This window comes from Panthera pardus, unplaced genomic scaffold (genome assembly GCF_024362965.1).
Source record: "Panthera pardus isolate Hobbes unplaced genomic scaffold, ASM2436296v1 HiC_scaffold_3, whole genome shotgun sequence".
NCBI classification, from domain to species: domain Eukaryota; kingdom Metazoa; phylum Chordata; class Mammalia; order Carnivora; family Felidae; genus Panthera; species Panthera pardus.
The window spans coordinates 6,756,853-6,771,602 of NW_026526876.1; the positions used below are offsets into that span (position 1 = coordinate 6,756,853).

The 14,750-nt window shown below is 41.9% G+C and overlaps 1 protein-coding gene across 2 annotated transcripts in view; it reads right to left on the minus strand.

Moving 5' to 3' along the window:
* Positions 1-14,750, minus strand: part of MAP2K4 (mitogen-activated protein kinase kinase 4) — a 134,330-nt gene that overhangs the window by 111,762 nt on the left and 7,818 nt on the right. Inside the window, exon 2 of one of the 2 annotated variants that reach the window (XM_053893182.1) lies at positions 9,206-9,238. The exons of the other annotated variant lie outside the window; for it this stretch is intronic. Within the exon in view, the coding sequence (XP_053749157.1) occupies positions 9,206-9,238 (33 nt within the window). The remainder of the gene's footprint in view (positions 1-9,205; positions 9,239-14,750) is intronic. 2 annotated transcript variants of the gene reach the window in all.

Sequence of the window (14,750 nt, forward strand, 5' to 3'; positions counted from 1 at the left end):
CTGTTGGACAAGAACACAGTCACTGAAAAGGTTAAGTGCTCACTGGAACGCAGGAGCTCACCAAGCTTTTTTATGCCCTGGTTGAGAACTCATACTTACTTCTATTCTCACCAAACTGCCTTTTGAGGACTAATTCTGGTTCCCAAGTAATGGGAAGGCGAAGCCCTACAGGACCTGAGCCATCTAAGCACTGAACACAAATGAATTTTAAGCAAGGCTGGACTCCAGTTTGGAACTGATCTTAGTTTGGCAGAACTGCTTTCCCATAACCCACGGATTCCTCCTCACCAAAAAATGTCAAGAATTATTTGGCATGTTCTTTAATCATCTTCAGAGATTAAGAAATTTTAAAAAGCTAAAAAACCCTGGTAACGAAGAGGCCAGCTCATATTCCAGGGTATGAAGAAGAGACAGATTTCCAGTTTTAATTCTCTCCAAGTACAGAAAAGCACAATAAACGTCTGTGTATACGTGCGTGCCCACATACACATACGTTCGTATCCTTCGACACCGGTACAGCTAAGTCAGAGAGGATTAATGCTTCATTTAGTTTGCATTCGTTGGTATGCCCCAAACACAAATGTTGGGTTTTGGCTGATCATAGCTACTATTTGAAGAGCCCACAGATGTTTGGCAGTACGAGTTAACCAGTACCTAACAAAATAATTTAGACAGAAATCATCAACGATGGCCAAAAACAACAGGTGAAAAGCCGATGGGGAACTTTCTCCTATAGGAATCACATGGACAGCACCTAAAACCCAGCCATTAATCTTAACAAGAGCTACAGTCACAAATCATACGCCCTCATAGGGCACCTGGGGGCTCAGTCGGTTGAGCATCCGACTTCGGCACAGGTCATGATCTCGCGGTTTGTGAGTTTGAGCCCCGCATGGGTTCTGTGCTGACAGATCAGAGTCTGGAACCTGCTTCGGATTCTGTGTCTTCCTCTCTCTCTCTCTCTCTCTCTCTCTCTCTCTCTCTGCCCCTCCCCTGCTCACACTCGGTCTCTCTCAAAAATAAATAAACATTTGAAAAAAAAAATTTTAAACATCATGTGCCCCCTGATGCGAGGCAACAAGAAATACCCAGCACCACCTATAAAGCATTCTTGCCAAAAATGCATATCTCTATGTGATCAAGCCTCTCTGCTTAACCACCAATTAACAGAAACTACAGGGCAAGGAGACACCCATGAAACACTAGTGACTAAAAGGATGTAATCAGCCAAATGTGAAACGTGCAAAACGCTACAAAACGCATGACCCAATTTTTTCAGTGAATAAATGGCAAAGAGAAAAATGGGGGAACTACTATAGAGAAACAGCAATCAAATGCAGAATGTGTGGACCTTGCTGAGATCTCAACTTGAACAAATCAACTGTAAACATGCATCTGTATGGCATTTGAGGAGATCTGAGGGGCTATCTGATAATATTGTTTTGTTTCTTTAACAGTGTGATAACCGCCTGAGGCTCTGCATTTAAGAGTCGTTATCACCGACAAGGCATGTGACTGACATAGATGTGGCCAGAAAAAAAATGAAATAATGATAATCTCTGAACTTGCTTGAAGATATTTCAGTAGAGATAGGTGTCGGGATGAGGAACACAAGAAATAAGATTGGCCATATGTTGGGGCGCCTGGGTGGCTCAGTCGGTTGAGCGCTGGACTTCAGCTCAGGTCACGATCTCACGGTTCATGAGTTCGAGCCCCGCATCGGGCTTGCTGCTGTCGGCACAGTTCCTGCTTGGGATCCTCTGTCCCCCTCTCTCTGCCCCTCCCCTGCTTGCGCTCTCTCTCCAAAATGAATGAACGTTAAAAGATTTTTTTAATAAAAAAAGAAAGAAAATCATTCCTATGAGTACTCACTGCTCTCTTTCAAGAATAAGACACTATTGTTTATAGCATATAAACTTGACCAGACCAGGGTCACTCACTAGCCGGATGACTTTGAAAAATTTCCTTATTAACCTTTCTGTGCCTCAGTTTCCTCACCCATACTAGTTACTATACCAACCTCACAAGGTTGTAAGGATTAAAGGAGTTAACAGAATGTGCTTAGAACGGGGTTTGGCACACAGTGAATGAGCTATTATGATTATTTCTGCCACACAGACTGACTTTACAAGTTCACTCTCTCAAAGAACATAAGCTTCTTCAGAGTAGGCTCTACATCTAACTCTTCTTGAAAGACCCCAGGGCCCCTTATCATTAGCAGTATATGTGTCTGTTAAGTGTTTCATTTGTGCCCATTTATTTAATCTTGGAAGAGGTGCTCTAAAGGGGAGCGAGTATGCTTACATACACTTGATTTTCATTTCTGATTAATGTTCACCTAATTCTACCTAATGATCAGATGAACAGCAACCCGGGTGTTTTAAGTTTCTTCTAGTACATCTTTCCATGTAGACACTTGTGTCTCGATTTTGAAAGCACTCGTAAAATCATGTCGTGAGAATTTCAAGTATTTACTACTCCTTATTTGAAAACCATCACCCTCAATTTATAAGCTAAATTGAAAACCACTTTGATGGGGCGCCTGGGTGGCTCAGTCGGTTAAGCATCCGACTTCGGCTCAGGTCACGATCTCGCGGTCCGTGAGTTCGAGCCCCGCGTCGGGCTCTGTGCTGACAGCTCGGAGCCTGGAGCCTGTTTCAGATTCTGTGTCTCCCTCTCTCTCTGACCCTCCCCCGTTCATGCTCTGTCTCTGTCTCAAAAATAAATAAACATTAAAAAAAAGAAAGAAAACCACTTTGATGGGGCGCCTGGATGGCTCAGTCGGTTGAGCGTCCCACTTCTGCTCAGGTCATGCTCTCCCGGTCTGTGAGTTTGAGCCCCGCGTCAGGCTCTGTGCTGACAGCTCGGAGCCTGGAGCCTGCTTCCCATTCTGTGTCTCCCTGTCTCTCTGCCCCCTACCCCCCCACTCATGCTCTGTCTCTCAAAAAAATAAACATTTTAAAAAATTTAAAAAAAAAGAAAAGAAAAGAAAACCACTTTGATGAATTGGAGATCTGGTTGGTAACACCTTCTGGAAAGTTTCCACATCACTTCTGCCCCGAATCTGTCCAGCCACAAAAGTTTTGTCAAACAGCCCTGCACTGCTAATAGCGAAGTTCGACTGGCACATGGGAAACTTTCTGCACTGTGGGAGAATCACTCATTTTTTTCTCATGCAAAAATATCACACATTAAGTTTCTCTAAATGATTATTAAGGTGCAATGGCTACTCAAAACCTTCTTTCTTCTAGCAATGAAAACCATGTTTCAGGAGAAATGAATGTTCCCATTACTTTCCAGATCAAAGATAATCAGGCAACATTCCCCTTGGAATGGGAGGAAGTACAAAGGGAATATGTGAATGTCGCCTCTGCCTACACCATTACTACAATTCTTGGGCTTTAATTTGTAAAAAGCTCTTTTCAAGCAGATGGATTTTCCATTGGCAGTTTTAGCATGAGGTCCGTGAAGATAGTGATGAATCTCCTGGATGCTAGTTGGGCTTATGGCAAATCCTACAAGATCTCATTTTTCAACTAAATTCAGCATATAAACTTAAAATATAAATAAATAGAGGTGCCTGGGTGGCTCAGTCAGTTGGACATCTGACTTCAGCTCATGTCATGACCTCACAGGTTTGTGGCTTCGGGCTCCACATCTGGCTTTCTGTTGTCCGCATGGAGCCTGCTTTAGATCCACTGTCTCCCTCTGTCTCTGCACCTCCCCTGTGTGCGCTCTCTCTCTCTCTCTCTCCATCTCAAACATTAAAAAAAAATCAAATCAAATAATAAAATATAAGTAATTCTATAGAAATTTAAATAAAACTTGTTAATCTCTAATAGCAGCATTGTTTCTTATGATTGCTGAAAAACATAGCTGAGCTTAATAAATTCCAAATGATAAAATTTTAGTCACTGTGTACAGATTTTTTGCTACATAAAATGGAAAATTAGAAATTTAATCAGGTGTGGGGCGCCTGGGTGGCTCAGTTGGTTGGGCGTCCGACTTTGACTCAGGTCATGATCTGGCAGTTCCTGCGTTGGGCTGACCACTGTCAGTGGGGTGCCCATTTCTGATTCTCTCCTGCCCCCCTCCCTGTCTGCACTTCCCCCGCTTGCACTCTCAAAAATAAATAAAACATTAAAAAAAAAAGAAATTTAATCAGGTGAATTTCCTAAGCTCTTAGTGTAAAGGTAGAATGGCTTGACTCCCCCTCCACGTCTTCCTTCGCCTGGTTTACTACACAGCCTACTTCCAATACAATCAGATACTCTCTTGAGCAACACATCATCTTTTACAGACACTTCTTATCAGGTCACTAAACTTATTAATGACTTCCTCAAATTTCTGCATTCACGAAACATCCTTCCTCCTCTTTATTGTTTCCTTTTTACTATTACCAACTTAAAACCAATTAGGGATCCTTATTGTAAAAGAGTAGTTTCACAATTAAATGAGAATCTGTGGTTAGAATACCTCCACTTTTTTCTCCAAAAATATTCTGATGTGCAGTGTTACCAAAAGCAATCACTACCTGTAATCTAATTTCTATTAGTGACTTCAAGAATAAAAGTCAGCTCTGGAGCACATAACTTTCTACATAAAGCTCCTGTTGGGGCGCCTGGATGGCTCAGTAGGTTGTGTCTGCCCTGTGATTTAGGCTCTGGTCACGATTTCAGGATTCATGAGCTCAAGCCCCACATCAGGCTCTGTGCTGACAACTCAGAGCCTGCTTGGGATTCCCCCCCACTCTCTGCTCCTCCCCCATGCTCTCTCTGTCTAAATAAATCAAAAGAAAGAAAGAAACGAAGAAAGAAAGAAACATCCTGTTGCTTATGCAAACATCCCCAAGTAAAACAATTTTTAAAAGCTACTAAAAAAGTTTTTAAAGCTACCAAAAGTATAAAAGGTACAAAACTCAATACCACCCAAATGTGTCTTCAGCCAAGACCTCTACAGCCATGGGATCCTTAATGAGTCTTCTCATCCAAATAAGAAAATCAGAATGCTAACACACTAGGGTAAATTTGACATCTATGAAAGCACTTCTCAAAAAGTGTTTCTAGGTAAATCTTCCCCCACCAACAAACAAAAAAAAAAACAAAAAACAAAAACAAAAACACTGGTTTTATAAACCAAAGCAAATCATGTTCTAAAGAACCATGTTTACAAGTTCTCTGATTAAAGCCATCAAGATATGATCATTCAAAACTTGGTCATAAGTCACATAAACACCTTTACAAGTACAGAATCATGCTCTCCAAATGATGAATGATGAATTAATCAACCTTCTAAACATAAGCACTATCAATCAGAAAGAGTATCTTTCCCTGAAGTAGTCTTTCGTTTAGACTTCAGAATAATTTGACAATCCAACAGGGTTAAGAGAAACATAACACCATTGTCTTAAATAATTGTAACTTCATTTGTTTACTTATTACCTTAAATACATACTAACTTCATATAGAAAAAACCAAAAAGCAAGTAAATGCAAACTACAATTGATCAAAAGAAGGCCATGAGATGCAAAGTGGATTTTTATTGACGATCTGTAAAAATCCGGTTCCAAAATTAAATGTGATCTCACACTGTGTGCGAAAACACCCCCCACACATTTCCAATAAAGCTCCACTAACTTGTGACAGGCGATTGTGATACACTCATTGGAATAGTGATAACACAGTATGAAAAACAAAAACTATGTGAAAGTCAAACAATGGGAAAAAGTGAATCCTTCAGAGCTTCCATTAGTCATCAGAATCATCTTACAATAAGTCTTTCTGACTTATGACGGAGAATCAATCAAGCATGTGAGGCCACTGCACGCACTCACTGGGTTCTTCACAATAATTGTGTGCTCTTTGCGCTCCGTCCCCTCCTACAACTACCGTAAGACACAGAAGTGTTTTTAATGAACTAAATCTAAGTCCTTCTGAGAATTCTGAAACATCCTGAGAATAAGATGGGAGATTCTGGCCCTACAGGAGGTCCTATTCGATGAGAAAACACTACCTGCGCGATTTCAAGCCCTTTAGTTTTAAAGAGCCAGTGACCGCCTTTAACATATAAAGTGAATGTCTATATCCCAAACGTAAGCCTGGTTGTCTGCAAACATTACAAAGTTGTACTTTAATCTTTAGGACAGGACCAATCTTGGAAAAAAGTTAATGTACGTAAGCAACTGGAAAGTTAAGCGTTTAGTACAAAAATAAATACCGTCAACTTAGAGCTGGCCATCCCTACCAACATCCCTGCTCCAACCCTCCCTTTACTTGAGTCTTCCGCTGAGGTCCCAGCCAGCAGAGAGCTCTGCTTAACTCCAAAGTAGGGCAGGCCCATCGCTGGATCTTTGAGCCCCGTTCTCCAATCAGGAAAGCAGCTCTCAGGAGACCCATGGCACCCCCACCCCCACCCAGCCCCATGCCGCTCTCTCTCACAACAGCAGGGCAGACGTGCCCTGTACCCCTGCCTCCTGCACCACCTCACCCTGTGTTCAGCTGCTAATCAATGTGTAGCATCAGCAGCTGAACACTCAGAATCAAACCCAGATCAACTCAGGTCCACTACACTAAGAGTCAGCAAGGGCGGGGACCTATTCATTTCCGGACCCATCGGCTCCCCCACTTTCTGGTACCGAGGCGTGCAACAGGTGCTTCGTGAATGAACGTATCAAACGGTGTTGAATCCCAAAAGCTGGAAAACAAAGAGGAGGATGTCCCAAAGTGAGAGGGGGAGATAAAAAAGGAGATGTGAGAAGAGGCAGTGAAGACAACCCAGAAGTGAGAATCAAAGCGGGAGTATTATATATATGCATGCTTCCTTGTTCGATTCTTCCGGGTTCCAGGCAGGCAGCACCACAAATCTGCCGTTTCTGTAACAACGGAGAAGGGACAGAACCATTTAGACAGTCCAAAGGCACTTTTAATCTAGCTACAGAGCTTTTTATGGACACTGCATACACAACTTTAAGCTTAACAAAATCAGTACATTTCTCTGGTTTTACGTCCACAGCTGGACTAAGTTAGAAAAAAGGGCAACAATGTGAATGCAGCTTTACATTTTTTAAATGTCAGCATTTTTCTTAGATTAAATGTTGCCAATATAGAAAAACTAAAAATTATAATAATTAAAGAGAAACATTTTGTTAAAACATAAGCGAAAGCAAAAAATTATCATAGTAAGTGTATTTAAAATAGCATAAAATAGAAGTTGTAACTTCATTATACACAGATATATATCAAATATGGGCAGGCAATTGTATACTATCTTTAGTTTAAGGTAAGAGAAGGATAATAACCGATTAAAAAATTGTGATCCTAGGGTCTGGCTGCCCTACTCTGTGTCATGAGTGAGCCACTCAAGAAATACATTGTTTGCTGACTACACTTCAAAGGAAGTCACAAGGTTCAATCAATGGAAATTGTAAACATTTTGATTCCATCAGAAAACGTTAGGGGTGCCTGGGTGGCTCAGTGGGTTAAGCCTCTGACTCTCGATTTCAGCTCAGGTCATGATCTCACAGTTTGTGGTTCGAGCCCTGCGTCGGGCTCTGCACGGACAGCGCAGAGCCTGCTTGGGATTCTCTCTCTCCCTCTGTCTCTCTCTGCCCCTCCCTCGCTTGCTCACGCTCTCTCTCTCACTCACTCTCTCTCTAATATAAAAAAATAAACATCAAAAAATATTTTAAGAAATTGTTAAAACAGTACATCTTAAATGTTCTCAGCACGAAAAAAAGAGTATTAATTATGCAAGGTGAGGGAGGTGTTAAGTAACCCTACAGCGATCATCGTTTTGCAACATTCAAGTTACACATTGTACACCTTAAGCTTACATGATTACAAGTCAATTACATCTCAGTAAAGCTGGGGGAGAAGAAGGACGTGTATCAAAAAGTGGCCACCATTCTTCCTCACTCTGTGAATAAATAACATGAAACTAGTCACATTGTATTTGGGGATTTTTTTTTTATGTTAACTGAAGAATAGTCTCCTGGAGTGGGGAGTTCTTAACTGCATTTATACAAATGATATTTAAGTTTAAAATGCGCTTGCTGGGGCGCCTGGGTGGCTCAGTCGGTTGAGCGGCCGACTTCAGCTCAGGTCATGATCTCACGGTCCATGAGTTCGAGCCCCGCGTCGGGCTCTGTGCTGACGGCTCGGAGCCTGGAGCCTGTTTCAGATTCTGTGTCTCCCTCTCTCTCTGCTCCTCCCCCACTTGCGCTCTGTCTCTTTCTCTCTCTCTCTCACAAATGAGTAAATGTTAAAAAAAAATTTTTTAAACAAACAAATAAATAAATAAGACGCATTTGTTGGGGGCATCTAGGTGGCTCAGTTGGTTAAGTGGCTGGCTGGCTCCTTATTTCAGCTCAAGTCATGATCTCATGGTCATGGGATCGAGCCCCACATCAGGTTCCACACTGAGTGTGGAGACTGCTTGGGATTCTCTCTCCTCGCCTCTCTCTCTGCCTCTCCCTCCTCTCAAAACATATAAATAAATTTTAAAATGTCTTTAATGCATTTGTTTTAGCTTTATAAGTTTTGCTTGTTATTGAATAGAAAACTTACTCTGCATTCTTTTAAGACTGGTGTCCTAATAGAGAACACTAGTCCACATTGAGGTAGGGGGAGGCAGGAGGAAGAAACAAGCTTTGTTTCAAAGAAAAAAATGAAAACACTCTATGTGTATGGTTCCAAAAAATCAACCTTAAATCATGAAATCTCTGAGTACCATTAAATACTCTGCACCACAATCTTAAAAGAGAACTTTCCTCAGCTTGTAGTTTGCATTATGGTGAAATCCAAATACCTATGCATATCTTTTCATAACTCATACACATAAATATACCTTTCCATACCTATGTACATCTTTCCAAATCTACTATGATTTCTATACATATATACATCTGAATATCTATAAATTATCTGCACATCTATATACAACTTTCTATACCTACAAGCATTTGAATACCTGTATATATCTATTTCAATTTTGAGCAAAAACAATTTACAATCAAGAATAGAACTATTATTATTATTATTATTATTATTATTATTATTGTATTTGGAAAAAGAATGAGAAATGGAAGCTCTTTGAGTGTAAAATTGCCATGGTTGGTTAGTTGAACCAATTGTGGACACATTCTCAATACCAAGATGGATATGAAAAAAAAAATAAGTAGCATAGGATCATAAAGTTTGTAGCTTACTTTGTGCCTTTTCACAGAAGTTTATCTGAAAGCCTAAAGTAAAAGAGATAAGTTCCAGTTCATTGACTGTAAATCAAACAAACCAAAATTAGAACATGACATTGCATTCTTATATCACATTTGAATAAAACCGATTCAGGAACAGTTCGAATCACATACCCCCCACTAGCAAAGTGAAAACTCTAACACGTGGGCTTTCTTTTAAAAAGTCAGCTCTCTCTGGGGCAGTACTTTATTAAATGAAGCTGAAATTAGATTGAAATTCTAAATTATGCAATTACCTTAATGTTTCACATCTATTCGACGAACAGAATAGCCATTAGCCCTTGGAAGTCAAGAGTAACTTTTAAGGTAATCTTATCAATGCTTTCAATCTACAAACTCAGAACATGTTACAAGTGACTTTTATTAACCCTAATTGCTGACTTAACACTATCTGCGATTAACTATTACCCCTGATTCAAAAGCTTCAAAAGCAGTTCATAAATTACGAAATCTAAACCAAAGCAACATTTTCTAGTCAATTTGCTAACCTCACCGGTAAAACCATGAACTAATGAGGAGGTACTCAACTTCTTCTAGGAGGCCTGAGAGGGGGTGGTGTCCCTAGGAATGATATGCAGGGTGGGACTTTACAAGTTACAGGAAGAAAACCTGTGAAATCTCCTTAGGAACGTGAGCACATTTCCCAAATCGAGCTGGACCTGATTACGCCTTATGTATTCATTTATATAGATGTTAATTTTTTGTAAAATGCACCCAGTAAAATAAGCTGTTGACAACAAATTATTTAAGGTTCTTAAATAAAATATTTAAATATTCTTAAAATATTCTTTCACCCCCTTGGTTTAGGGGGTGAATGCCTGATTTTCTCAATAGTCCACCTATGAGTGCATTTATTAATGCCTTCAGAAACAACATGGGAAATTCAGAATGAGTATCACTACTCATTCTGTATTTATGGGAATTCAACCAAAACTTCTAGGAAAAGAGCCAGGACTAAAAGAAGGATGTGTTTAAGTACTCTCTCCCATCCAATTATCAGAATGCTTAGGATTCTAAGATAAAGATATCACCTATCAGGTACAATACCGGAAAAATCCCAACGTAGCTACTTTGCCCAAGAGTAACCCACTGCTTACTGGCTAACCACACAAATGCCAACACAGGGGGAGTGGGCACCGGGGAGCTCCGGGCTGGAGGACCCAGGGCAAACCTGGAGGCAGCTACCCCTCAAGTTCGACTTGCGGCCCCAGCAGATGTGTGGCAGGAACAGACTTCAGAAAGAAAAAAGTCAGAGATCCGTGGCCCTTGTAAGCCTAAGCAACTAAAAGCCAGCCCAGCCACTCTCCCACGGGCCCAATGAGGTGAACACAGGTCGGAAGGAGAGGAAACTGGTTCTCTGTTAGCAGCAGTGGCATAGAGAGCACAGAGGAACCCCAGCCTCAGTTCAGAAGGCGGGTCTCCAGCTCTCCCCGCTGAGCTGAAGGCAAAATCCACCTGACAGCTGGAGGGGAAACTGATGAAAGACTGAAACAAGTTGAAGGCAATAGTCACTCTTCTCTTTTCAGCTCTAAATATAGTTAGTGTTCGCTACTAGTTAGCAAAATTAAAGGGAAGCAGGAGAGGAAAACAAAATAACAATATGAATGGAGAAAGGAGCAAGAAAAATAAACGTGAAAGATACAAGAAAAAGGAGTTGGGGCTGTTTGCACAACTGCTAAAAATAAGTTACAGGGTAATTTTAAGAAACAGAAAAAAAATGCTTAAATGCATATGTAACTGATAATGTTACAATGTCACCAATTACTGCTCTAACCACATGGGAGGTTAAATACACCTTAGATACAGGAATCAACGCAGGTAGATAAAAAGGGAGGAGGCTGAAATGCTCACCACCTAAGTACAGACTTGTTCTTTTCATCTAGTTACGGATACAGCGACCAGGTGAACAGATCTGTCCATCTCTGCATTATTTCTCCCTCAGAAAAGACTTGCGGGTGGCTCAGTGGGTTGAGCTGAGGTTCAGCTCAGGTCATGATCTCACAGTTCATGAGTTCGAGCCCCGTGTTGGGCTTTGTGCGGACAGTACGGGTGTGCTTCAGATTCTCTGCCTCCCTCTCTCTCAAAAATAAAAATTTTTAAAAATAAAATTAAAAAAGGCTTGCTACCAGACGCGGAGTTCACAGGCAAGGAGGGTTAAACTAACTCAAACATAATGGCTCACCTTGGAATCCCACTTAATCCTATCAGTTAAACCAGACAAAAGGCTATCAGCTAAATCTTTCTAGAGCTCCCCTAGCTCATTAAACTCAAAGGGCAGGGAGGGGCCAAGGGGACCACCAGCAACCTCGTCTGAGAACAGAAAGGTTGGAGGAAAGAAATGATGAGGAAAACTTCCAATATTCTCAGCTTTATAAAAAGCCAGTTTGTGGCTAGGCTATAATTAGTCCATCACTATTCATTCACAAATGTTCAATTTTTGAGGTCACCCGTATCTCAATTCTGTCTTTCCACGCACTCGCTTCATGTACTACGACTCCAGGAGCACGAGGTACCAGTTCAATCTGTTGCTGGTAACCAGGTAATTTTGAAAATCTCAGGGGCCTCCTCCCACTTTTTTATCCTGGTATCTGTAGGCTGGGACTAAATTTTACATGATCGTCCACTTTGAATCTTTTCATTTTATCTGGTCCCAGGTAAGTTTATTTGCATTAAATCTTAACCCTCCCCCGCCCCCCCCCCCCCCCAACCAAGACTAAATACCCAGATGTATACATATGACAATGTGTTAGGAAGATGTATATATATGACAATGTGTTGGAGCTCTGTGGGGCTTTCTCCTCCCCTTTCTCACTGGGCCGCCCTCTTTCCCACACTCCTCCTCAACCTCACGCTCTTACCCCAATCGTGAGAGCCCTGCACTGGCCAGGACTGGAAACCTACCATTATGGTATCTGCCAGACAAAGTGAGCTTGTCTGCATTAGTTTAGAAGGCCATTTAGGAGGTGAGCAAGTGTATACAAAAACAAAAGGCAGAGAGTATTTGAGAAAGTAGAACACGAAACAAAAAATGTTAATCCAGGGTCCTAGTTCCAACTGTGAAAGTCAAGTCATTTCACCTGAACCTCTGTTTCCTCCTTTAACTATAAAATTAAGAATAATAATGAGGGGGGTGTCTGAGTGGTCCAGTCAGTTAAGCATCCCACTTCGGTTCAGGTCATGATCTTGCAGTTCATAAGTTCGAGCCCTACATCGGGCTCTGGAGCCTACTTAATTCTCTCTCTCTCTCTCTCTCTCTCTCTCTCTCTCTCTCCCTCCCTCCCTCCCTCCCTCCCTCCCTCCCTCCCTCTGCCTTTCGGTGGCTCACACTCTGTCTCTCTGTTAAAAATAAACATTAAAAAAAATTAACCAAAGCAAAAATGAGCTATTGGAACCTCATCAAAATAAAAAGCTTCTGCACAGCGAAGGAAACTATCAGCAAAACTAAAAGGCAACTGACAGAATGGGAGAAGATATCTGCAAATGACCTATCAGATAAAGGGTTAGTATCCAAAATCTATAAAGAACTGATCAAACTCAACACCCCAAAAAAACAAATAATCCAGTGAGGAAATGGGCAAAAGACATGAACAGACACTTCTCCAAAGAAGACATCCAAATACGAATCAAAACCACAATGAGATAGCACCTCACACCTGTCAGAATGGCTAACATTAACAGTTCAGGCAACAACAGATGTTGGCGAGGATGCAGAGAAAAAGGATCTCTTTTGCATTGTTGGTGGGAATGCAAGCTGGTGCGTCCACTCTGGAAAACAGTATGGAGGTTCCTCAAAAAACTAAAAATAGAACTACCCTACAACCTGGCAATTGCACTACTAGGCATTTATCCACGGGATACAAGTGTGCTGTTTCGAAGGCACATTTGCACCCCCATGTTTCTAGCAGCACTATCGACAACAGCCAAAGTATGGAAAGAGCCCAAATGTCCACCGATGGATGAATGGATAAAGATGTGTGGTATGTGTGTATATATATATATATATATATATATATATATATATATATATACATATACATATATGTACATACACACGATGGAGTATTACTCAGCAATCAAAAAGAATGAAATCTTGCCATTTGCAACTACCTGGATGGAACTAGAGGATATTATGCTAAGTGAAATTAGTCAGAGAGAGACAAATATGACTTCACTCATATGAGGACTTTAAGATACAAGACAGATGAACATAAAGGAAGGAAAGCAAAATTAATAGAAAAATAGGGAGGAGGGGAGCCTCAGTGACCCAGTCAGTTGAGCATCCAGCTTTGGCTCAGGTCATGATCTCGCAATTCGTGGGTTCGAGCCCCGAGTCAGGCTCTGTGCTGACAGCTCGGAGCCTGGAGCCTGCTTTGGATTCTGTGTCTCCCTCTCTCTCTCTGCTCCTCCCCTGCTCATGCTCTGTCTCTCAAAGATGAATAAACATTAAAAAAAAAAAAAAAAACAGGGAGGGGGACAAAACATAAGAGACTCTTAAATATGAAGAACAGAGGGTTCCTGGAGGGGTTGTGGGAGGGGGGATGGGCTAAATGGGGGAGGGGCACCAAGGAATTTACCCCTGAAATCACTGTGAAATCAGCACTATATGCTAACTTGGATGTAAATTTAAAAAATAAATAAATTTTTAAAAATTAAAAACAAACAAGAATAGTAATCAGGTAATCTTATCTTAGAATTTGGGAACAGTGTGTCGACACCTGCTATGCCTGTGAAACGGCCCCGTGGGGCTTTGCATTATCCCGGGTCCCCTTCTCCGGGTTGATGGTATAACCCAGCGAGGGTGCGGGACAGGGGCATCGGTGGTTTCCAGCTCCCCCGGCAGTTCCTTCCAGCTCCCTCACACCCAAGTCTGGTACTGCTGAAAACGGACTATGGGCCGCAGTATACATCCACACTAGTGTAAAGAAAATCAGAGCCTGGCGCGTCTGGGTGGCCCGGTCGGCTGGGCGTCTGGCTCTTGATTTCAGCTCTGGTCATGACCTCGTGGTTTTGTGAGTTCGAGCCCTGGATGGGGTCTGCGTTGACAGTGCGGAACCTGCTGGGGACTCTCCCACTCTCTGTGTCTCTCAAAATACATAAACTTAGAAAGAGGGGGGGGGGGGGAAGGGAAGGAAGGAAGGAAGGAAGGAAGGAAGGAAGGAAGGAAGGGAGGGAGGCAGGGTGGGAGGAAGGAAGGAAATCAGAACCCCCTTACTGGGTCATGCCCACAGAGCAAGCTACCCAGTCTTGCTTCCAACAGGAGCAGGAAGAGCCTTGTGTGTGCTGCCTTCCAAAATCAACCTCAAAATTGTGGCATGTGGCCCCAACTGCGGAGTTATTCAGAGTACATCATTAGGGCTCTAACATCTAAGGCTTGATCTCAGCTCATCCAAAATTTGTGTTTTCGTTGTGCTCAAGAGTGGTTTCCGCAAGATTTGCTTCCTGCTGTGCTGCTTCCTGCCTCCCCTTGCTTCACCATTCACTAACTGAAAAGGGGAGCCGC